Below are 23,433 nucleotides of genomic sequence, written 5' to 3' on the forward strand. Positions count from 1 at the left end.
GCACACACACGGGATTTACTGTTCTTGGTGTTTCTAAGATAAAAATTAAACAGAGCATATTAATTTAAACAAAACTTATTCCAGATTATATCATCCATACAAAGACAGACAGAAGAGCACAAGACCCAGAAATCAAGGTAAAAAAAGAAACCCCTTTTCAGATCCTCCATTGCAATGGCTAGTTTGTTTTTCCTTCAGCTCTGACCTGAGTCTCACCTACAATGATGCACCTGAAGAACACAAAATGCAAAGATACCTCAACAGACATCACCTTTGGACTCCATTTTCTTGTTCAGATGCTACAAAAAAACCCCATCAAAACCCAAAAGTTTGCTGTGCACCCCGCATTCCAAAGTCCTTGCTTTGCCTGGAAGCAGCACACCCCAGGTGAGTGGCAGCCTGCAACTGCTTCTGTCCGTCTCCCATGCTCGGCTGGGGGTGATGCCAGTGGGATGCTCTGCTTGGGCAGCCTTGGGGAAGGAGTCCTCTGTCGGTCCATATGGAGAGGTGTGCAAGAAGCCAGGGCTGTTTCTGAGGCAGGATGCTGCTCCCTGCCAGAGAATCACGCAGGTCTCACAGGGAAAGCTCTCTGAGGAGATGAAGTTTGGGCTCTCACAGACCCCCAGTCCCAGTTTCTCCACTGCTGGCACCAGGATGGACAGAACTGCTGGCTACCTGTGGGACACAGGCAGCTGCCCAGAGCAGCCAGGACAAGGCCACCGCCAGCTCCCTGAGTGCTGCCAAGCCCCTCTCAGCCAAACTGAGGCTGCAGTCACGGCTGACCAGGGTGGGGCTGACACTGCAAATCAGAAGGGGCAAATCCCCAAATTCCAGAACAAGGCACATTCCCCAGAGGGATGTGTGGCTTTAGCATTGCAGAAAACACGCAGTGTTTTGGGGGTGGGAGGACGCTTGCCTTTGCAGCAGGGGTGCCCCAGTCACACAAAAGTGGGTTTCAGATCCTCTTTGAAATTCACCACAGGCTGGGGCCCACCGTGGTGCTCTGTCTGGTGATCCTCACAGTCACTGGGCTCTGTGTCCGTGTCCGTGCTGCTGCTGTCCAGGGAGCCACGTGGATTCTGGAAGCAAACCTCGCAGCAGGGTCGGTGGCAGCCATGAAACATCTCCTCAGAGCTGCTGCTGCTGCTGGAGTCAGAGTCTGGGTAATAGTACAGGGAGCGCAGGGAGGGCTCAGCGGGGCCCCTCGGGGTGCCCTGCCGCCGCCGCCGCTCCTGCGGGATGCACGGAGAAGCACCCTGGGATTCGGGCCATCCCAGCCACCCCTCTGGCTGGAGGCTGGCCTCCCTCGGGATGGCTGCAGGGGATGGTGCTGGGCGGTGAAGGAGCCCTCTGCCAGCCATGTCCCCTCCCATTCCCAGGGAGTTTTGTGCTGACTCCCCACGGCCCCAGCTGCCCACCTCCTTCACCCTGCAGCTGGCACGAGGGGATACGTGTCCAGGGAAGCGTGTGGAGGCAGGGAGCAATGGGATCCTCCGTTGATGCCTTGCCAGGTAGGGGCTGAGGGCTGTGTGGATGCCTGGGTAGCCCTCCTGGCCCACCTGTGTTTCTTCCTGCTCGCCTGAGGTGCCCCGGTTGCCAAGTGGGGGTCCTGCAGATAAAGCTGGGCTGTAGTTTTTGCCATCCAGGCTTAACTCTTGCAAGATTTCCCACAGCTTCTCGCTGTTGACATAGCTGACTTTGGGGGACGACTCCCAGGCTACACCAGCTGAGTTGTCCTGGCCTGGCAGCTTCTCTGGAGGCTGCACCTGCACTGCAGGTGTCCCACACTCCTGGGCATCTTTCAGGCCACGTTCAGTGCTGTCCCCTGCATTAAAAAGCAGCACCTGAGTGCAAACAGGCTCCTGGGTTGCATGTTTCTGGAGGGCCTGAGCATTGCTGCCAAGAGGCGATGTACCCAACAAACAGGGGGGCTGCCACCCATCCCTCTCTGGATCTGGGGGGCAGCAGTCCCCTGGTGCATCCCCAGGCTGCCCTGAGCTCCAGGTGCAGGGAGCTGCTGGTAGCACACGGGGGTCGCAGCCGCTCTCCGCAGACATCAGCCTCATCAGCTTCTCCTTGGCGCTGCTCACTTGCTCCTGCAGGCTTTCGATCACGGCGTTTTTCTGTGTCAAACAAACAAGCCTGTCAAGTGTGGGGCAGGCAAAGAGGAGGAAAACACTGCCAGAAAACAAATCACCCCTCCCTGCATGGCAAGAGCCACACCAGCAGCATGTGTGACCTCAGCCTCCCCTGCAGACCCCCAGACATGTGTGTGGGAAGGGGCTCACTGGGCAGGCAGCTCTTCAAGCTGGGGTGTTCCTGCCCATGCAGGTGACAGAGCAGGAGGCTGGGGGCTTTTCTGAAACAGAGCATCTCCCCTCTAAATTAACCATGCTTGACAAGGCTGTGGGAACCAGGCTCTCTTGCACTACTCCCTACAGATGTTTTTTAAGCCCTCCAAATTATGCCTAAATTGTGGTGCTTTGGAGTGTGACAAAACAAAGCAGCTCTTCCCCTCAGGAAGGAAGAGGCTGGTGAGGGATCACCAGTGTGGACAGGGGTGTAGAAAAAGGGCTTCCCACCCTGCAAAGCCTTCAGCCCACAAAAGGGAAGGGGAGAAGCTGGAGGAGGGGGGCCAGCAGAGCCCCGTACCTCGGTGAGCAGCCGCTTCATAGAGTTTTTCTCCCCTATGAGCTGGTAGAGCTGCTCCTCGCTGTACACTGAGCGGCAGCTCCTGCTCGGGCTGGTGAAATATTTTGCCATGTGGCTCATCGTTTGGCTTTCTTCTTCAAAGGCTTTCCACTGCTTGAGCTGGGGAGTAGAAGAGGGTGTTATCCACAGAGCCCCAGCCGACACAGCGGGAGGCAGGCACAGCTCAAGCGCGAAGGAGACAAAGGGATGGGGAGGGGGAGACAAAGGCAGGGTGTGACGGGGGAGCAGAGACAGCCAGCCAGAGATGGCTGGGCGAGGGGCTGCAGTGTCACTTGGAGCCTCCCACCCATCTGAGCCCTACCCTGTTCCTGGCTCCAGCTTTTAATGCAGGAGAGGGTCAGTGCCTGGCTGCACTGAGACTGCTGAGCACACTGTAAAAGCCCCCTCCCACTTCTCCCCACTCCCTGACTCCATGACAGACAAAGACAGTGTCATGCATGCCCCCTCATCCCTGAATCACTGGTGACAAGCTGAAAACCAGCAATGTTTAGTATCTATTTTCTCATCTAGTGTCTGCCTGGAAGCCTTGTGCAGCCCAGCTCCAGCTGTTTATTGATTTCAGATGAGCTATAGAAAAGCAAACCCATTAGGAAAAACAAGGTAATGAATTAAAAGATCCAAGTTAAATAAAATGTTCAAGGGCCCCAGGCTCCCAAAGAAAAATGGTACAGGCGAAAGCACAGCTCATCAGCTTCTCTATCCTCAGTCCAAAAGACCTGGTGCTGCAGCAGGCCTGGAGCTCACCAGAGGAGGTTTGGATCCTTGCTCCCAAAGGCTGCTCATCTAAGGGCTGGGGGCTCTGCAGTTACACTGCCTCAACTGAGGCAGGAGGGGACCTCTGGAAATCATCCCAAGTGCCCTGCTCAAGCAATGTCAGAGGGAGCAGCCTGCTCACGCCTGTGACCAGCTGAGCCTTGAGTATCCTCAAGGATGGAGACTCCACAACCTCTCTAGGCATTCTGCTCCAGTGCTTTACAACTTTCACAAAAAAAACCTCCAGCCTTTTCCTCATGCTTAAATAGAATTTCCTGTGTTTCAGTTTGTGCCCATTGTCCCCTGTCCTGTTAGTGGATACCACTAAGAGCCTCGCTCCCCCTTCCCTATTCCACCCCCACCGATATTTATACACATTGCTGAGATCCCCTGAGCCTTCCCTTGAGCACACAGATGTGCTTTCCTCAGCTTCACCTCTTCCTCCCTTTCTCACCTCATGTCCTTGAGCCCAAACATCCCTCCAAACATTCAACTAAGTAAATAACTGTTTCCTTTCCCTCTAACAATGGGAGCATTATTCCCACTAACATGGTGGCCAGGCACACCAGGCTGCTCCTGGAGGACACAGGAAGCAGAAGTGCCTCACCTCACCACAAAAGGCTTCCTTTAAACACCTCTGCCTCCTCCTCCTCCTTGCTTGTGGCAAAGCCCAGCTTCCTTCTCCAAAAGTGCAGAGGAGGACAGCCTCCAGCAGCAAAGAAGTCTCTGAGAGTGGCTGGGCCATCCGGATGGTCTGTGCCCGGCTCCATCCCTGCCAGCGGCAGAAGCTCCAGGTGTGAGGGAAGGACAACTGCACAAAGGACACATCCCACCATCCACATGGAGCAGGAGGAGGAGGCCAGCGGCTGCCTTGCAATGTGTGCTGTCTGTGTGGCTGTCACCTGTGGCATGTCCCTGCAGGACTGTTTCTAAGCAGCAGTGCTGCACTCCATGGAGACTTTCCAGGCCATAAAGGGGGCAAGGAACAAGCAAGCTGGAGATGGACATTTTACAAGGACACAGTGATAGGACAAAAGAGAATGTCTTTAAACTGAAAAGAGGGTAGGTTTAGATTAGATATAAGGAATAAATTTTTCACTATGATAGTGGTGAGACCTTGGATGAGGGTTGTCCAGGGAAGTTGTGGATAGCCCAATCCCTGGAAATATTTAAGGTCAGGCTGCATGGCACTTCAAGCAGCCTGGTGTAGTGAAAGCTTCCCTTCCCAAAGCAGGGGTGTTGGAACTAGATGATCTTTAGGTCCCTTCCAATACAAACAATTCTGTGATTCTTTGAGACTCAGGGAACTTGCTTGGGGAAGCAGAACCACCAGGGTGGGGTGGGGCTTGGAGAATGACCTGTGCAGGTAAGTCCAAACATTTGGGGGGAAAAAAGCAGGAAAGTGAGTGTGTTGATGCCCACATCTGCTGCTGTTAAACTCTAAAAATGTGCCCATTTCCAGCCAAGTGACAGGACAGAGGTGGCAGCATACCTGTGGGACAAAGATGAAGCAGTTGATTGTGGTTGTACACACAAAGATGCCTCCAGAGGTAAAACCAAACAGCAAATTGTGCCAAGTACGGAAGAAGCGGTGAACTAAGCAGATGGTACCAGCAGCCAGGAAAACGAGGTTGACCCCAACAATGAGTGTCAAGGACTGGTTCACTGGTGAGGAGCTGACGTTGTCGGTCAGACCGGCCAAGTAGGTCCCGTATAGCAGGAGGATACTCTGGAAACAGAAAAAAGAGGTTTCCAGAGTGTGGAAAATTACAGCCTGATGGTGTCAACCCCCATGTATGTCGCACCAAGCCCGGTGAGCTCAGATCACACTCAGCGCAATCCTAATTAATGCTCTTTGATCTATAATGCAGACCTGGAGCGTGCGGCGGTGACGCCGTGACAAACACCTGGCACGCTGCTGCAGGCCAGAGTGGGGCTGGGGACACAGGGCAGGAGTGAGGGCACTGGTGGGCACGGGGGGCCCCAGCCAAAGGGTGTGAAGAGCCATGAGTCAGAAGTCAGCAGGTGCTGCCAGAGAGCAGGGGGTGGCTGGGAGAAATTGTGAAAACCACCCCTTGGGCAGCCTGGAGCAGGAGAAGCAAAGGCAGACAGGAAGCAGGGGTCTCTGCAGGGATGCAGCAGTGGGTACTATCAAGGAGCAACAGCATACTTCTCAAGGAGCAGTAAAGATATCCAGAAGGAATTCAAAGAAGAAGGCAAGGAGACACGGAGGTTTAGACTGGAGGGAAGAGGATGTACTTGGTGCCTCTTTAAATAGCAATAATCCAGGAAACTACCAGGTGCAATTCTTTTCCCTTCCCTTAGCTGTTTCCTGACTCCAGCAGCAGAGAAGGGCACTACAGAAATGCTCTGTACATAGAGGCTCTCCCTCCCCACGCATAGAGCAGCTGTTTCAGAGCAGGCTGTCTCACCACCCTCCTCCTCAAGGGACTCATGCATGCATTTTGCCAGTGTGCTCAGGATAAAACTACCCAGCAGGATAAGCCTCTCCTTCCCTAGGTGACACTAGCAGGAAACACCAAGTAGTTTTTGCCTGCTTCCATAGAACTGAGCATGGTCTGCCTTCAGGATCATTTGGAAATACCATCTAACAAAATCCCAGCTCCTGCAAGGAGCTGGAATGCAGGGAGTGTGACCTACATTATTCCTGTGCTACCCAGTAAGTGTTAGCCTTTTACTGAGAGTCATTGTTATTTGGGCATCAAGAAGTACTTTGTGACACAAGATGCAGACGTTTTTTAGACCCTGCTGAACCCCTCTGTGCTGTGGCTGGTTGATGACTCTGATGGCCACTGCCAGGGTTAAGGTCTGGAGGGACACAAGCAAGGGAGGTTCATGTCCAGCTCTCTGGTGAGACTCCCAACTTCAAAGAAGCATGAAGTCTCAGGGTGGGGTTGTAATAGTGAAACCTGCCTTGCTGGGAACTGGGCTTGTGCCTGACCCTGCTTTGTAGAATCTGCACTGGATCATAAAAGTGTCCACCATGGGGCACCTCCAAACAGCCCAAAGGCAAGGCAACCCCTAATCCCTCAGCAGGAAAAAAACAGCACCAAAGTCCCATTTAAATTCATGCAGTCTATCTGGGACACAGACAACACTGCTGCAGTCTCCTAAACTAGGACTCTCAGTGGTTTGTTTGTTTGTTTGTTTGTTTTAAACTTGAGCAGAGGACCTTGCTCCTAATTCCAGGCATGTCCTTGGCAAGTCATTTCTGTTCATTGCTCTGTGCCAGTAAAACCAGGATAATACACTGACAGTCTTCCCAAAGGGCAGAGCATATTAATGCTGTGGATGCTAAGAAGTGCTATGTACGCAGAGATAAAGCCTACACTCACATTTGTGTAAATCCAGACTAACTCCAGAGAAATCACCAAGGAAGTACTCCATGACCTCCAGTAAGCAGGAAGGAACAGGGCCAGATTCAACACAACATTAAAAAGATTACCTGGAACTGATTATGGAGATGTTTTATTTCCAAAAGGATTTTTTAAGGGCTGTAGGCAGAGACATTACCTCTCTAAACCCTAACACAAACTGCAGACAAAATCAGAGGTGGAAACACAGCACTGAAAGCCCAGGTAATGCCTACATTCCCTAATACCAGAGGACTTTCAAGGACTTTGAAATTAAGTGTAGAAAGACTTGGCTGTGTTGTGAGGTCCCTTTCTGCTCTTTTTCCTATGATTCTGGGTAGATGGTCAGTGAGTATTACATTACAGTGAATCACAAAGAAAGTGCCTGTGCTGCATGCAGAGATTAAGCCATTTCCAAAAAAAGACTGTGATCTCACAAGCTTCATCAACATCAGCTTTCTGAAATGTGTCCAGCCTCTGCCATACCAGAGACACATGAGACCACAGATAATTACAGTGATAATTATACCAACATAGTTACATCAGTATAACTAACACTGCTGGAAGAAGACTGGCCATGTGCAGAGATTCACCAGTGAAAGTGCACCTCAGAGGTATAATTAACCCGATAAGCATCCTGCAAAGGTGGGGACGAAGCACTTGTCATCAGCACCTCCTTGGTTTGAAATCACAGGACACAGGGATTGAGCCACCTTGGCAGTGGCCATTCACTGCAGTCTTTAGGGAAGGAGTGTGACATAAAGAACAGCAAGATGTGAGTTCCAAGAAGTGAGATGAAGCTCAGGGAGTTGCCTGGGAGAGATCTAGAGAGACCGTAAGTGCACAGTGTACATAAAGGAGATGGTGAAGCAAGGAGAAAGTAGCTAGCAGGACTTTCAGCCTTCCCAAGATGGGAAGGGCTGGAAACAGGAAGGCTTATGAGATGAACAGGAGTAGCTGGGATCTGCAATGGGCATGTAGCTTGGGAGGGCAGCAAAATGACAAATGCTGCCAAACAGTTTAGGCTGAAAGACGGGGAGGAGGTGAGATACAGTGCAAGAAGCAGTCAAGAGGTTACATACCTTAAACCCTAAAATGAGAACGAGCCAAAGGTCGGAATAGAGCGATGCACAGGACTGCACCCGGCTCACGGAGCACGTCATGCCTTTCTCTGTTGCCTACAAGGCAAGGGAAAGGCAGAAATGAAGGCTGTAGCACGGCACAGACTAATGGGAAGAAGCATCTAAGCTGGTCTCCTTTGTAAATTTCTGAAAGGAGAGGCCAAAGCTGGTGCTACCAGAGTCCTAAAGCAAGAAAACGTTGGCCTTCTGCTGCCTACAGGGCTGGTTAAACATTTCTCTAAAGCAGATGCCTTGGAGCCCTCCTGTGTCATGCAGGTGATCTGCACAGACCTGGAAATTTTGCAGTGGACTCTCGCCTCTGTAATAGACCAGACATAAACCAAATCTAGAGTGCCCAAAAGGGGCACTGCCTCTTTTTCTGCCTCTATTTTCTTTCTGTTGTTTCTCAAAGACCACCTCCAAATGCCTGGCCACCCATTAATTCTTTCCACAGAGCTCAGACAGGACACAGCAAAACCCCACAGCACCCCTCCTCATTCTTTTACCCGCAGTGAGACGCTGAGGCTTCGGAAGCACTGGACTGGGTCAGAGAACACCCAGGTCAAGAGCAAGACAGTGTCTGCCAGCACCAACGCTGCCACCATTGCCAGCAACTGCAGGTCTTTGATAATCTGCAAACAGGCAAGAAGTAAAAGTTACTACGGGGAAGAAATGGACACCAATGACCTCCATCCCCCTTGGGTCCCTTTCTGTTGTTTCTTTCAAGTGACACACCTATCCTACTACTTCGCCCAGAGAGGAGTCCAACATTTGAGTTGGCCACAAGATCTCTGTCTTCAGTTCCCAAATTCTTGGAGATCCAATCAGGCTTGAGACCAGGTATAAACCCTGCCTGGTGGTGTGGATAGCAGGTAAATGCTATGACAAAAAACAGTTCTTCCAAAGCAAGACTATCATCCTGTATGACCATATCACCAGCAGAGACAAAAAGGGCAGAGAAAAACACCTGGTAGGAGCATAATTTTGCAAGTTTAACACAGATCCCAGTATGAAACAGGAGTCCTTGCTGGTACCCAATTCCCCTGCAAACCCTCTGTCCCATCTTTCATCTGAGACCTAATTTTTTCACTGGTGCAAAGTAACCACTGAAACTTGTAAGTGCACTTTTTTGTGCACAAATTTTCCATTTCCCCCCCAGTTTCTGAATCCCCATCCTTAAGTGCTGCAGAGGAGAGCCCAGTGCTCCCTTCCCGCCTTCAAGAGCGGAACATATCTATCTGGGGATGGCCCTAGATCAGATGCTTTTGAGAACACCTGGTTTATTTTCATCCCACAAAAACAGCTGATTGTTTTTGTGGGACGAAAATAGACCTGAACACAAACATTGGTGTGTAGCGTAATGAAGGCATGTGGCCAATGTAAAGTGAGAACATAGCTTGGTGATGGAGCTGGGACTCCACTGGTGAAGAGGCAGCCTGGCAGGGCACACACTTGCCAGAAGAGCGGAAAAGCTCCTGCCTCATTGTGCAGGAATAAATGAAGGGCCCATGCCCAGCCAGGTGTGAAACTAGACCTGTGATTGTGGCATCTATCCCTGTCATGTGGCAGTTTCATCTGCTATCCCACACTGGTTTGGGACTTGCTGGTGTTTGCCCTCCATGGGAAGTCTGTCCTCCCCCGCTCCCGCCGCAGAAGCTGGTACTCACCACCCGCTTGTCGGGCACCCGCTGGGTGAACACCTTGTAGAGCCGCCAGCTCTTCCCCAGGACAGGGCCGAACACCAGGGAGGTCCCCACGCACAGCAGGCACAGCCTCACCTGCCAGGGGCCAGAGCGAGGGGGCTGAAAGGGGCTCACAGGGACACCACACACCCTCCCAGCCTGGGGTGCCGTAAGGATGGCTGGGGACGTGTCTGCCCTCCTCTGACTTCTGGAGGGTGATACCAGATACTAGAAAGCTGACTACAAGGTGAAATAAATTCAAAGGCAAGTACTCCTCTGTAGGCATGCCTGCTGCCTACCTTTTTCTACCTACCTAGAGACTCTCATTGGAAGGGCAGGCAGGGAGAGACAGGCAGCTTGTGAGCAGCAGGGACACAGGAAGTCCCAGCACCCATAAATCACTTTGCTGGCACCTCCGTTAATTATCCTCAGCCCAGTGTCTGAGTAGGATGCAGGATGTGCACCGTCCCACTCTCCCACACAGTCCTCAGTCCGGCAGGGTGGCTGTCTCAGGCCAGGACATGGGGGTTCATCACACAGGCAAGCATTTTGATGAAAATCTGCTCTGCAGCCAAAAATCTCACCCACAGCCTCACAGCACCTGTGCTGTGTCAGGCAGTGGTGGCTGTGTGGAGGATCCCATCTCCCTTTGTGCTCCCCTCTGTCTGCTGCACTTCTACCAGCCCAGCAGCCTGCCTGCCTGCAGATCTGTCCCCTGGGGACCTGCCTCGAATCCCTTCCTCAGTAGAGATGTGGTTTGCAAAACAGCAAAGGCCATTCAGACAGAAAGTGTCTGGTTGCCTTTTGCGTGTGTGAAAGCCACAGCCCAGCTGAGCAACGTGGTGGTGACAGGCTGTGGCTGGGACAGAGCATGTACAGGCGACAGCTGGCTGGGAGAGAGCACGTACAGACAGGCCTGTACATGTGTCAAGGTGCCCCTCCCAGCAAAACCCCCGCTCACCTGAATTAGCTTTTCCATTGAGTCTCCAGATGGCAGGCTCTGCTCCTGAATCCCAAAGAGGTAGGCACTTGTGTAAGTCAAGCCACTGCCCAGCAGGGTCACAATGTTGAGATTGGGGCTGGACATCTTCACAATCCTCCAGGAAACAAAGCAGGGGATTTGGTGACAGTTACTGAGCATCATGACCTGGTAGCACAGGGGTGAGGTCCCCTTACAGGGATGATGACGATCACAAGGAATGGTGACACACTGTCCACCCCCAACCTGTGCTGTTCACCACTGTTCCAAAAGCTCAGCCATTACTCCATGGTCCCATCCTCCCCCCTTTCTTGCTGGAGTGCTTCACAATCCTTCAAGTATGCATTTAGCTCTATGCCAAGACTTCTGCTTCAGAGGGTCAGAGGTGACACCACCCAGCACAGCCCAGGGTGACAGTGCCCAGCAGTAAGCTTTAGGTGCAAGAGCTACATGTGCCTCCAGGAACAGGCCCTTCCCACTGCTCCTTCCTCTGAGGAGATATCTCCACACTCAGCACAGGAAGCTGCCAGCAATGTTCAGGTTACAGTCTCCCCTCTGTAATTTCACCTCATCACTCATAATCCTGTAACTGTATTCAGGGAGGGGAGAATCAACCCACTGATCTCTTATGACCTGTCACCCTTCCCCAGAAAGCCTATTGAGTGAAAGCTGCCACCCTTCCCAATAGCTCTGCCCCTTCGACCTGCTGCCAAGTCATTACTTTTCTCTCTCCTTGAGTTCTTTCTTGGCTTGCTGTCTTGCAGTCACAAAGCCTGGGGTTCATCTTGTCTCTCTCCCTCCTTGCCTTTCTTACCATGTCTCAGCCTTTGGAGAAAGATATTCACCAGCTCATGCTCTCAGCTGCAGCTGAGAAAGGTCTCCTCCACGCTCCCAGGTTCAGGAGGCAGACCAGTATTTATTTTCCCCAGAGCAAATAAATAATGCACATTCATTACAGCACGTTCCGAGAACATAAATTCAAGCGGCCACTGAACACCACTCAGTAAATGAAGTGCTTCAGACTGGGATGCAGTTGGGATGCAGGTCATGCAGCTGCTGCAGCACAGCAGGCACGGGGCTCTCAACACAAACCCTTATGGGCAGGACCCTCCCGACTGCACCGCGGTTGTCAGCAGCATTAAATTAAATTAAAGCACAGAATCATTAATCTGGAAAAGACCTCCAAGACCATCAAGTGCGACCTTTGACCAAACACCACCAGGAGAACTAAACCACAGCACTAATGGCCACATCCAGTTTTGAACACTTCCAGAGATGGTTATTCCACCACTTCCCTGGGCCTGTTCCAATGCTTGACAACCTTTTTGGTTTTGCTGGTGCCCAACCTGAACCTCCCCTGATGCATTTCCTGAGGCCATTTCCTTTCATCCCGTCTACAGCTCCTTGCCTTGGGGAATAAAGGAGCAGTCCAAACAGGACTGTCTCCACCAGTGATCAAAACTCTGTGTGATGGAAGAAGCCGCAACATCCCTGGCATTACCCTTGCTTGCCCTGTGCTGCTCCTTCAGGTTTACACCCTCCTGACCCTTAGCTGGTCATCAGCTCAGAGCTTGGTCCTGAGAGAGCCTAACTCCCCTACTCCAGCTCAGGGGAAATGTCCCAGGAGAAGAGGGATGCCCTTACCTGTTTTTCCTGAAACGAATAGTGAAGATGAAAAAGAAGAGTGCTAGCAGGACTCCTCCAGTCAGGAATGTCCACACAACTCCCAGGAGACCAGCAGAGAACGATGGGGAGCTCTTCATACTGCGGTCAAACGATGTCTGCAGGAAACAAAAGGGATAAGGAAGAACAGGACATTGCTGGGGCTCTTAGCAATGAAGGTCCCTGCTCCAGCATGATCCCTCCCCACAGTTATCCTGCTCAGCCAGAAACCACAGCTCCCAGTAAGAATACGCTCCGGCACCAGACCAAGTCCTGCAGGTAGGGCCACTGAGATGTGTGTGGACAGGACACGTGCTCTGTCTCTTGATCAGTGTTCAGGAAGACACAGCAGTCCAAGAGCCCTCTTTTTATGGCCAACTAGCCAAATCCATAATGAAGCTGTACAAGTGATTCATAAATCTCAGGCAGCCCTGCCTCTGAGACATGGGAACCTGGACACTGGTTCCCCACTGGTCCTCTGGAAAGAAATCTTTGGAGAAAGGCCCTGTGGTGCCTCAGTCAGTGTCATGCTTCTTTAGATGCTTCTTGGCTCCCTTACCCCTCCCCGCAGCAGACAACTGATCAGCTGGTGGACGTGACTGGGAGCCAGCTGCAGGGCTGCCAGTCAGTGCAGGAGCACAGCAAAGGGAGTGTGACAGCGTTTTTCAGAGGCGGTGACACACGGAGCTGGAATCCACCCGTCTCCCAGCCGGATGGAAACTAACTTGGTCCCAGGCAGGCATCAGCTGAGAACTGGCTTTTGAGGGACACTCCCAAAGCGGGTATGATGGAGGCACCTCTCTCCTTACACACAAACCACCTTATAGGTTTAAATCTCCATTTAAAATAATCTCTGCTATCTCCTTATTAACATAAAACGGATAAAATGATCCCACGTGAAACAAGAAACCCACTTCCGCTGCTGATCTAAAATGCTCCAGCAGTTTTAACAGGGTGTGCATGTGTGGGTTACCAACCATTTTTTCCTTAAAAAACCCATCACTTTAATAAAAGTGCTGGCACATCCCCTTTAATGGGGGAGGGAGAAGAAGGGGGGTTAGGCTGGGATCACACACCTCCTCACTAACTTCTCTGGTGCTGAGTCCTTTCTCAGGTATTCCTGCATCCAATTTCTTTTGCAGAAGACTACTTTTTCCTTACAGTTGACACTGCCCCAAACTCACAATTTTTACTTCAAGGTCTGAGCTGTTTCTGCTTCCAGCCTTGCTAGAAATAAATCTTCAGGCAGAAGAAAGGCATTTGTTTAGAGCCAATGCCTCATGCACCTCTTCCCCAGCCAGGCTTCATCTCCTCTGGGCAAGCAAGAACAACGCACAGCTTGCAGAATTAAAGCCACCACATAATTCTTGACACAAAAACGTGTCACTGCCACACGAGCACAGCTGATCTGCAGGCTCCTGGCAGCTCACATGCTGGTGCCACGCTGGTCACAGGGCAACTGGGAAAGGCAAACCCCTGCCTGGGAGAGACATCCAGCTGAGAGCTGCTGCTGCTGGGATACAGCTGCACGCACTTCTCAGCCTTGCTTTGCAGCAGTGTGGAGGGATCCGTGGGGGGATCCTCATCTCCCTCCTGAAAACTGCTTCCTACCTCCTCTTTCCTCTTCCTATTCCCTGGGGAGTCTTTTGCCTCTCTGGGAAATGAAGACCACACCAGATGGTGAAGATGGTCAGCCAGATCAGTCCCCCACTTACACCAGGACTCTCTGTGTAAAAACCCCATCATTCAGCACAGATCAGGCCCATCCTCCCCCTACCTGGAGCTGACAGGGCTGGTACAAGGCTGTAATGCCATTCTATTTCTGTGCCCTGCCTGCTTGAGCCCAAGGGTAACACCTGGCTTTTGCCACTGAGGTGAGGAGCAGGGCAAACTCAGCATTCTGGAGCTTCAGCACTTCACTCCCAGATGCACCCAGCAACAAAATCACCTCTGGCTGCTGTCAAAAGTATTACTGCACCCTATTCCCTCAACCACCCAGGGTTCAGAAACACCCCTGTGATCTCTGCTTTTTCTCTCCCACACACCCTCCCACCTGACTGCTGTTTCCCTGGATGTTGATGCTACTTGAAGTTGATGGAGCGCTTTGCTGGCTGCTGAGCGGAGTAAATCCTGGTCCTGGCAGGGGGAATATTAATTGTAAGCCGGCTGCCGGAGCCAGAGGAGCCAAGCAGCTTACAGTCTTTTAATTAAAGGCCCATGGTCGTGCAGGACGTGATGGAGAGCCCAGTGGGCCAAGCCTCTCCGCTCCATCCTGCAGCCCCACGTGGTGCCAGCTGCAATTGAGTGCACCTCAGCGCCATTTCTACCGCCTTGCTGGTGGAGGGGGGAAGGTACCATTTATTACACAGGATGACTTTTAATTAAATCCTACTCTGCTCATATTTGAAAAGTTTCAAACTTCACTTTGAAGTTATAGAGGACAGGAAAGGTCAAGGGGAGATGGGGCCATTGCAGGCCAATCCTGAGCAGCTGGCTGACACATGGGAGGGCTGCTTGACATGATGTGGCTGTTGTGGATGCTTTCCCCCGTTCTGGATAACTGCTGGTGCCACCTAGACTGGGCGTGTCTTGTCTATCAACCAGGTGACAGTGTGCTGCCTTCAGCTGGACTGGAATTGCTTGGCAGCTGCAACCCCCTCTTCACCCCTCCCCAAATCTACTTCTGCTGAGCAAACCTCATGCCCCAGAGCACTCCCCTGCACCCATACATCCCACTGCATCCATACATACCAGTGTCACAGTGCAGAGCTCCTGCAGGGCCCGCTGCTGCTGCTCCGGGCTGCCAAAACTGGAGCTGCCATCGCAGAGCTCAGAGCAGTTGAATCCCGGCTCCATAGCACATCCTCAGTCGTCATCCAGCTGTACCTTTGCCCTGCTGGAAGGATGAGCATTGGCTTTCCTCAGAGAGAAGAAACCTCTGGCACACACCACATCCCCCCTGTCAGCAGGGAAGGGTCTGTGGACAGCCTGGGGCTGAGCTTACCCAAACTGATGTGATGCACATCCAGAGTCAGGAGAGGGAGTGGCCCCTGCCGGTGTCCCTGGGGTGTCCTCTGCAGCAAGGAGAGTCAGCTCGGGACCTGGGCTCCCACAGAGCACGGTGGCATCCCCAGCACTGCTACACCCTGCAAAACAACACCTGTGGAGGGTCACAGTGGCCTCCAGCCCCTATATCCCAGCTGGGAGCTGAAATGAGGTCCAAGGAGCATGGCACCCTGGCACCCTGAACATGCTGCATCTTTCCTTTGCCAATGCATTTCCCTTCACTGGAGTAATTTCAGGGTCATTTTGCAAGTACCTTCCTTGTGCTGGCAGTGACTGCTGGTTTCATGAAACATCCCTTTCTTCCAGCAGAGAACCAGCGAGCGAAAACAACAACAAACAGCAACAAGTGTTGCCATCGCCTACCAGGGCCTACACCCAGGCCTGGGTAAGCAGAGGGGAAGGTGCTTGAACGCAGAGTTTTGGCTGACTCGGCCCGAGATGCAGCTTGGCTGTTTATTAAGGAGATGTAGAAGCCTGACAGGTATTGTCCCTGCCCGCTCCTGCTCCCTTTGCACTACCTTTGCCTCTGTTCCCCCTTTCATTTCTCTTTTTGGTGTGGATTTTAATAGGCCTCATTACCATTTTAGACATGAGGTCATACTTATCCTCAAGCATCCTTACTCAATTACCATTGTCACCAGGTTTAATTAGCTTCCAGCGCACGACCATAAGCAAGTCTCCCGTCATTAGCAGCTGGGGAGGAGGCACAACAGCTCGCTCCCTATTTGCTTCTAACAACAGGTGGGAGGAAAAAATTATCCCTATCATGCTCCTCAGTGCTGCACCCTGGCTGAGCATCCCCTGTACCTAGCCAGCGCTCCAACCTTCCCTGTCGCTGCTCCTGACACTTTGATGTCCTCTCCTTCCAAGTCCTTTCTTTGGAAGAACTGCCGTCATTTTGTGAGCAAAGAAAGAGTAAATTAAAAAGAAGCATGGTCACCAGGGCCTGGTCTGAAACTTGTTGTTCGTCACAGGGCATAATTGGGATTCAAATGCCAGAAAAGCTAAAAAAGTGGTGTTCTCAGCTCGAGTGTAGACTGATTTTTCAGCTTTAGAGTAGCTGCTTACAAGTGCCAGCCCAAGCACATCAAGCTAAGTGGACTCCTTGTCCAAAATTAGCAGACCCACCTCTGAAGCAATAACCCCAGCTCTCCTGCTGGCAGAAGCCATCAGGTACTGCAGGTCTGGGTCCTGTCCTGCCCCTGCCAGAACTTCCTCCACCGTGAGATCAGCTCGCTGTGTCCTACAAACACAGTACCACACATCAGCCAGACTGAAGATTTTACACACATGACGTGTTTTTCAAGAGTGCTGAAGCCACCCAGCTCCATCAAGCCTCCTTCTCTCTAGCTTGTAGCAAACCGTGGTGGTGTTTCCCCTCTGCAGCAGGCTCATCCTCTAGGAATTTTCAAGCCCTCCATAGCTCAGGCTGAGTGACTGCACAAGAGCCCTGGCTCCAGAAGATATCCAGCTGCTGCAGTGAATGCCAGGATTGCTACAAGGCTGGAAGTGCAGTGGAGAGGAAGAGACAGGCTCCAGCTGAACAATTCAGAGACCAATGGACAGTGTGGAGGGACTGGGTGGGGATGGGGGTAGGAGAGGGGCACTGAACCTTTGATGCTAAGAAGACCTGAAGGTGAGCACTGCCCAGCTTCCAAGGGGCTCAGCTCCTCCCCACGCCCCCGGTAGGTTTAAAGACAAAAACCCTTTTAAGTCCTTGTAAGAATTATAGGGGTTTTTGTCTTTCTGCCATGTCAGATGGGGAGCACACCTGGCAGGTGGACCACTACCTAGGGCTGGCATGAGGCCAGCAGGCACAGCCTTCCTGTGGCTCACAAATGGAAGTGTTACCACAAGGAGCACCAGCTAAGCCCTCATCCACCCAGGAGGCCACCCCCTTGGAGGAGGGCAGGAGCTCCTTGGGGTCTCCCCAGCCCCCACCCCTGCATCCTGCAAATGGCTCCCACACAAAGTTGGTAACAAGCCGCGGCTAATTAGCGTTCATTAGTATGCAACAAAGCTAGCACCAGTGCAGTCGTTGCTGAAAGGCAACAGGCATTTCCAGCCCAGCTCCTGCCTCTTGTGAGAGCTGGCAGGAACACTTCTCTGTAGCCTGGAGAGGATCCAAGGGGGACCAGCACTTTGGGGGGGTCACTGACCTTCAGGGTGAGGCTGGGCAATGATTGTCAGGACAGACAACAACACAGGTAAAACCCTACATCCTTAAAATGAAAGGGTCTGTTGAGAACAGAGACTTGTGGGGTTTGGTTTTTCGGGGGTGTTTTTAAGACTTAAAATGCCAACCAATTCTGATAGATCGCTTCCAGAGCAGAATCACAGAATGGCTTGGGTTGGAAGGGACCCAAGAGCTCTGCTTGCCTTGCTCTGCCCTTGCTGCCCTTGCTGTCTGTGGCCTTGCACCTCCCGGCTGTCTGGGACATGGTGGAGAGCATTTGGCCACAGAGTAGCACTGGCTTGCACGCAGACATGATCCAAAAAAGCCAATAGGAAACAAGTGACTGGACCACATGAAAAATATTAGCACCATCATCTTCTCAGATAAAAGGGAAGCACTGACTGCTGGAAACAATATTTGGATAAAAGCAATTTGTGGTCACCTCAACAGTTGATCTCTGGGCTTGGAAAACCTGTTTCCTTAGATCTGTCGAGACCCAGGAATACTTAGCATAAAATCATTTCAGTTGGAAAAGAGCTCTTAGATCATCAAGTCCAACAATTAACCCAGCACTGCCAACCCCTCCACGAAACCATGTCCTTAAGCATGACATCTACATGTTTGTTGAACACTTCAAGGAACAGATACAGAATCATAGAATCACTAAGGCTGGAAAACACCTCAAAAATCACCAAGTCCAATATCTAACAATGCTGAGTAACTAACGCATAAATAGCCCTCAAAATAGATGCAGTTGAAGTCATCTAAATGCACATCTTGACTCTCTCAAAGTTTCTTCTTCCCTTTCAAAACACTTCTTTTGGGAAAAAAAAAAGAAACCCTTTAAAGAAGATGAAAAATTGGTGCAGCATGTATAGACCCAGAGTGGGCAGAATGAACTTTTCACCCCAACAGGTTCATTTTGATGTAGTGCTGAAAGAGAGGCTTCTTCCCAAGGGTGACATCGCTGCTCGGTGAATCAAAAGGTGCAAAACTGAAGATGTCAAATCACAGACAACAGATCAATCGCATTCAGAAATGTGCCAGTCTTCATGAGCTCTGCAATCCTGCCTGGTCACACCAGCCCTGGCAGAGAAATGGTACATGCACATCTCTGCAAGGAGCACATCTGGAGAAACATCTGCTGAGAACTTTTGGGAAGGCGGCCGTGTGGCCAGAGGCAGAGAACAACAACTGGGGAGAAGGAGCAATGTGCAAAGGGCAGAGCCACTCCTGCTGCCTCAGGAGGGGAGCAGGAGACCTCGGCTCACCCATGATGGGTCTGTGCTGCTACTGGCAGTCCTGGTGGGAGATGGAGCTGTGCTGGTGCGGAGCAGCCTCGGCTGGCAGTGGGAAATCAGCTGGATAACTGTTCCAGCAACATGAACACTGCGGGATGGGGTTTTGCAATTCAAAATCTGGAGCTTCCGAGTCAGGCTCCTGCTTCTTCCTTCTGCTCTTCTTGTCCAACAAGATCCCTTCTAGTCTGGCCTGAGAAACCTGCAATATTGCCATCCCCAAGGCGATCAAAAAAAGTCACAAGCCAGACTTACTGCAACACCCCCCGCAATGAAGCTACTTAAAAACTGCGAGCTAAAACACACAGCATATCTGAAGATTATTTTTAATTTATATTTAAAACTTCAGCACCTACATTTTCATGCTTTTCCTTGCAAACACAAAAGGAAAAAGAAAGAAAACCAAGAAACCCATCACATCATCCTAAAATGTGGGTTACAAAGGCTCAATCCCCAGGAACACTGGGGAGCTGCAAAGTTGTCACCCTTCTTCTCAGCGTCTGTCCTGTGCTCCTGCTTCATTCTGCTCCTGTCCCTGGGATTTCTAGAGCCACTTCCAGGCCCCTCAGATATCCTCATACCTCACAGATGGGCAGCAAGCTCAGAGAGAATAACCACCAGGAGCTGCAGGGCCCTCTGCCCACAAAGGAGGGAGATGCAGGACAAGGTGCTTCTGACTCTGCGTGCATGGGGAGCTTGCTGTGTGACTGAAACCCGAAATTTTGAGTTGACTGAAGCTAGGTGAGATTTTCAAGCTTCCTATCATTTTGGAAAGCATGTCCCAATATCATAAAAGCAACTTCTGAATGCTGATCTTACTGCTCGTCTGTCTCTGTCCACTGTAGCTCTCTCAGCTTGGGAGGATGGCACCAGGTTGGCACATTTAGCTCTACCTCTGGACTTTTCAACTTTAAAAGCACAGGTTGAATACCCACCTGGCTTTTTTCAGTTCTGTGGTTTACATTTTGAATTAAAGAAACCTCCATGCACAAAACCCCCCCCCAAAAACCACATTACTTCTTTTTTGAACCACCACACAGGCCTGCAAGGGGCTGACTCACACTTCTCCCACTAAGGAGCTGATAAGGCTTTTAACTCTCTAACCATAATTGCTATACAATGACAGGCATGTGAGAAACAGAGACAGACTAGATTGGAGATGCTCTAAGGAAGGAAAATTAGGAGGGAATACCGAGAAGCATAGGGAGCATGCCACAGATGAGGCCAGTAAGACCAGAGCTGATGGGGAGGTAAACCAAATCCTTGGAGCTATTAAGGAGTGACTTTGTGCTGCTTGATGATCTGAGCCCTCCCTCGTGTCCAGCTGCAGCAGCTGCTGAGCAGCAAGTGGAGGAAATGAGCAGAAACCTCCAGGTTTCTGCTGCCTCAATGTGCCTGGGAGTCCAGGGGTCGGGACCCCACTGCCCCTCGTGCTGAGCTCATCCCTGCTTGGCCAGGTGGCCTGGCAGGCTCCTCACACAGAGCCATGCAACAGCAGGAACAGCCAGAAAAGTCCTTCCAGCCGAAATTTAGTGACACCACGGTACCCCCAGGTGGAAGCTCACCTTCCTGCAGCCAGTGAGAGAGGCAGTGGGATCTCTGCTGCAGACAGCAGCCTCTCCAGCTGGGACCAAGCAGGGCACAGCTGCCTCCCCCAGAAATGGGCAGGGGCGTACCCCAAGCGCCGCTCTGAGAAGGAGCAGAGCTGCTCCCATGCCCACTGCCCTCAGCTGGGGCCGCAGCAGCTGGGCTGCATGCACAGGAAGGACACCCAGAGGCTTTTCACCACTCTGGGAAAATTCTTGGGTTTTCTTCACTCAGTAACAACTTCACCAATCATTTCATTTATTAGTGGGAGACCACATCTGTACGTATTGTTCTGCCTCCATGGGACAACCTCCCTGCTCATTCCCAAGCCCTGAGTCAGGAAGGTCTCCATCCCAAGTGCTGGGCATGTGGCAGATGACCTGGAAGTGGGATGGCAGGGGCTACCTCTCCAGAAACACACAGCCAATTCCATGCTGCACTGCACCTTCACCGCAAAGAGGCAGAAGTGGCCAGGGCTGGCTACAAGGCCAAACTGCCTTGCCACCATGCCCCCAGAAATGCAGCTCCTGCCTGCCACTCTGCAAATATCCCCAAGCATCTGCTTCACAATTTGCCCTGGTAGTTGCTGCAGGCAAACCATGAGCCCCCCCATCTGCCAGGTTGGTCAATCCTGAATCCCTGCCATGGATCACACCCATATCCCTGCCCCAGAGAGGATGGCACCTCATCACAGGACAAGGAGGCTGCAGGACTCCACTCTGGCTCTGTGACACTCACACTTTTCCACCAGGACGCGGATTCAAGGTGCTGTGACTGGGGCAGCATCACCAGGTCTCAGGGCTCTGTGCCCATTCCTGGTGTCTCTGTTGCCTTTATATCTGTTTCTATCCATCCACCTGCCTCAGAAAGCTGCCTTTTCCCAGGCCATTCCCATCACTTGCTGCTACCTTCTCCTTTGGGCATGTGCCCCAATATGCTGCTCTGAGGCACAGCTCAGCCCCAAGCACTGCTGCTGGAGGCTCCAACATCCCTTCCTTCCATCAGCTTCCTCTGTCTTCAGGGTGCTAGCACCAGCCTGACAAACGGGAACGCACTAAACAGCCGTACAGGAAGGTGTAGCCTGCAATTTTTTTCTGTCTTAACTGTACCACCTTTAGAGAGGCACCATGAATAAGAGGTAAAAAAGCCTGATGATTTAGAATTTTGATTTACAAGGGAGATCTACCTTGTGGTTGAGGTGTGTATGACTTAATTAAAACAGAAGCTCACTCCCACTGAAGCTGTTTGCTGCCGAGCTATCAAATGCAGAGGAGGGAGAGACCTCAGAAGGAGCATTTCCATAAAGCCATGTTTCACATTAAGCATATGCCTTCAAGAGCTCTCCCTTTCCAAAGCTGGCAGAAAGCTGCAGCTGCTACTTCGTGCAATCAGACACCATCCCCTCACAGCACTCGCAGCGCCAGCACACCTGTGTTTGCACAAACAGGGCTAGGATGGCCAGGCTGCAAAGCCACACAGCCCCAAGCATGGGGACAGCTTCTAGCCCTAACAAGGGCAGCATGTCTTTTCTCCATTTTACTTTTTTTTCTTTGAAATCTGGCAGGATTTTGGAAATCAAGTGACACACTTAGTCCTTAAAGAGGCAGGAAAACAGAGCACTACAGCTCTTTCACCTTACCCCTGATGACCAAGCAGCAGGGAATATTTTCCCCTAGGAGACAGATTTGACTTAAGGCTCTGAAAGCCAGAGATGTCCACGGCTCCTCTGGCTCCCCTCCCAGGTACCACAGGCTGCCAAACTGCACCCAGTGCTGCCCTGCTCGGGCTTCTAGTCTCCTTGCTGGGCAAAACAAGCCCCCCACCAAGGGGCAGGGCCACATCAAGGTTTCCACGAGGTCTGCCAGCCTGGCTCCCTGCAGACAGCAGTGAGGCTTGCTCAGGGGTGGAGAGGGGCAGCTCCGAAACTGGAGGCACAACCACACTGTGGAAAGTGCTGCTTGTAAACTGTGGCAGGACAGAACTGACAGCACAGCGAGAGGAGAGCGTGCAGTGCCCCAGCAGCAGGTGGGTGAGGGCATGTGGCAGCTCCGCCAAGGCTGCATTAGAAATGCCAGCTGCAACTCAACACTGGCAGCTCCTGGTTACCCGGGATCTGGTTCCCTTGGCCTCCTCCCTGCCCCTTTGAGGATGCAGAGCACCTGTGGGGCAGCGGAAAATCCAGCTCTGGGTCATGAGCCACCCTTCCCAGAGAGGTGACCAAGTCCTGGGAGTTGTGTCACGCTCAACTCTGGCAGCCAAGGACAAGCAAACAAGCTGGGTCCTGGAGTGTTTCCTTAGGTCTCACCCCTAAGCAGCACTGTGAGTCCAGGGCACACGGATCCCTCTCTCTCCCTCTCCACCCAGCAGGCTGCGGCACTGTGGAGTTGGTCGCAACTTTTCTTCCCCCTATTTAGAACTCCAAAAGGCACACGGCTCGCCCAGGTAACAGCAGTTTGGTTAGCACAAACTGACCTAGTGCTGCAGCTTCACATCCTTGCATCCTGCAAGGCAGCCCTTTCCCATCGCCAGGTGCTGGCAGGTTCCCGGTCCCACAGGCGCCTCCCGAGGGCTGCTTGGAACCTTTGGGACGGTGTTTTCTGGAGAGCTACAAAACACCGGCCCCAGCCCGCCCCGTTTCGAGCTCAGGATGCGCTCCGGGCACAGCCAAGCCAGCGAAGGGAGCTCCGCATGGCCCCGAGCGCGGCCCGGAGCCGCAGGGCGGGAGCGCCCGGGGGCCGCCAGCGCTGCCCGCGGCCTGGCCCGGGCTCCGGCCCTGCACCCCCGCGGGCAGAGGGGCACGGCCAGCAAACCACCCAAGCCAACAGCGCCAGGGCAGGAAGGCAGCTCGGCAGGTAACCCGGGCGCCCTCGTCTCATCCATCCCGCTCGCAGCCCCAAGCACGGCTGCCGGCCCCTGTCTCCCCACACCGCGCCCGGCGGAGCCCCGACCCACCTGCGGGGACGGCACCGCGGTGCCAGCCTGCGGAAACCTGCGGGAGCCCGGGCCGGGAGCAGCCCCGCAGC

General features: G+C 52.3%; 1 protein-coding gene across 5 annotated transcripts; it reads right to left on the bottom strand.

Moving 5' to 3' along the window:
* Nucleotides 1-23,427, bottom strand: GPR156 (G protein-coupled receptor 156). 5 transcript variants are annotated; one of them, XM_064410263.1, is made up of 11 exons: nucleotides 23,363-23,427; nucleotides 15,288-15,429; nucleotides 15,035-15,176; nucleotides 12,266-12,402; nucleotides 10,604-10,739; nucleotides 9,628-9,738; nucleotides 8,467-8,592; nucleotides 7,922-8,017; nucleotides 4,958-5,194; nucleotides 2,653-2,811; nucleotides 1-2,123 (listed from the first exon to the last, which is right to left on the bottom strand). In XM_064410263.1, exons 3-11 carry the CDS (start codon nucleotides 15,137-15,139, stop codon nucleotides 939-941), a joined length of 2,292 nt encoding a protein of 763 aa, XP_064266333.1. In that variant the 5' UTR covers nucleotides 15,140-15,176; nucleotides 15,288-15,429; nucleotides 23,363-23,427; the 3' UTR covers nucleotides 1-938. The 5 variants fall into 5 exon arrangements, with proteins under 5 accessions (XP_064266333.1, XP_064266332.1, XP_064266334.1 ...); XM_064410262.1 differs by having other exon boundaries at nucleotides 15,035-15,179; XM_064410264.1 differs by lacking the exon at nucleotides 7,922-8,017 and having other exon boundaries at nucleotides 15,035-15,179.
* Between the last annotated feature and the right edge of the window lie 6 nt (nucleotides 23,428-23,433).

Source organism: Passer domesticus, chromosome 2, assembly GCF_036417665.1.
Source record: "Passer domesticus isolate bPasDom1 chromosome 2, bPasDom1.hap1, whole genome shotgun sequence".
Classification (NCBI taxonomy): Eukaryota; Metazoa; Chordata; class Aves; order Passeriformes; family Passeridae; genus Passer; species Passer domesticus.

What these genes read in the sequence shown, in the direction of transcription:
- GPR156 (XM_064410263.1), bottom strand. Translation starts at nt 15,139, where the DNA reads ATGGAGCCGGGATTCAACTGCTCTGAGCTCTGCGATGGCAGCTCCAGT. An exon ending in GGGTGCCCGACAAGCGGGTG is followed by an intron (nt 8,593 to 9,627) that starts GTGAGTACCAGC and finishes GCCTGTTTGCAG; the next exon opens with ATTATCAAAGACCTGCAGTT. An exon ending in GCTTCATCTTTGTCCCACAG is followed by an intron (nt 2,812 to 4,957) that starts GTATGCTGCCAC and finishes TCTACTCCCCAG; the next exon opens with CTCAAGCAGTGGAAAGCCTT.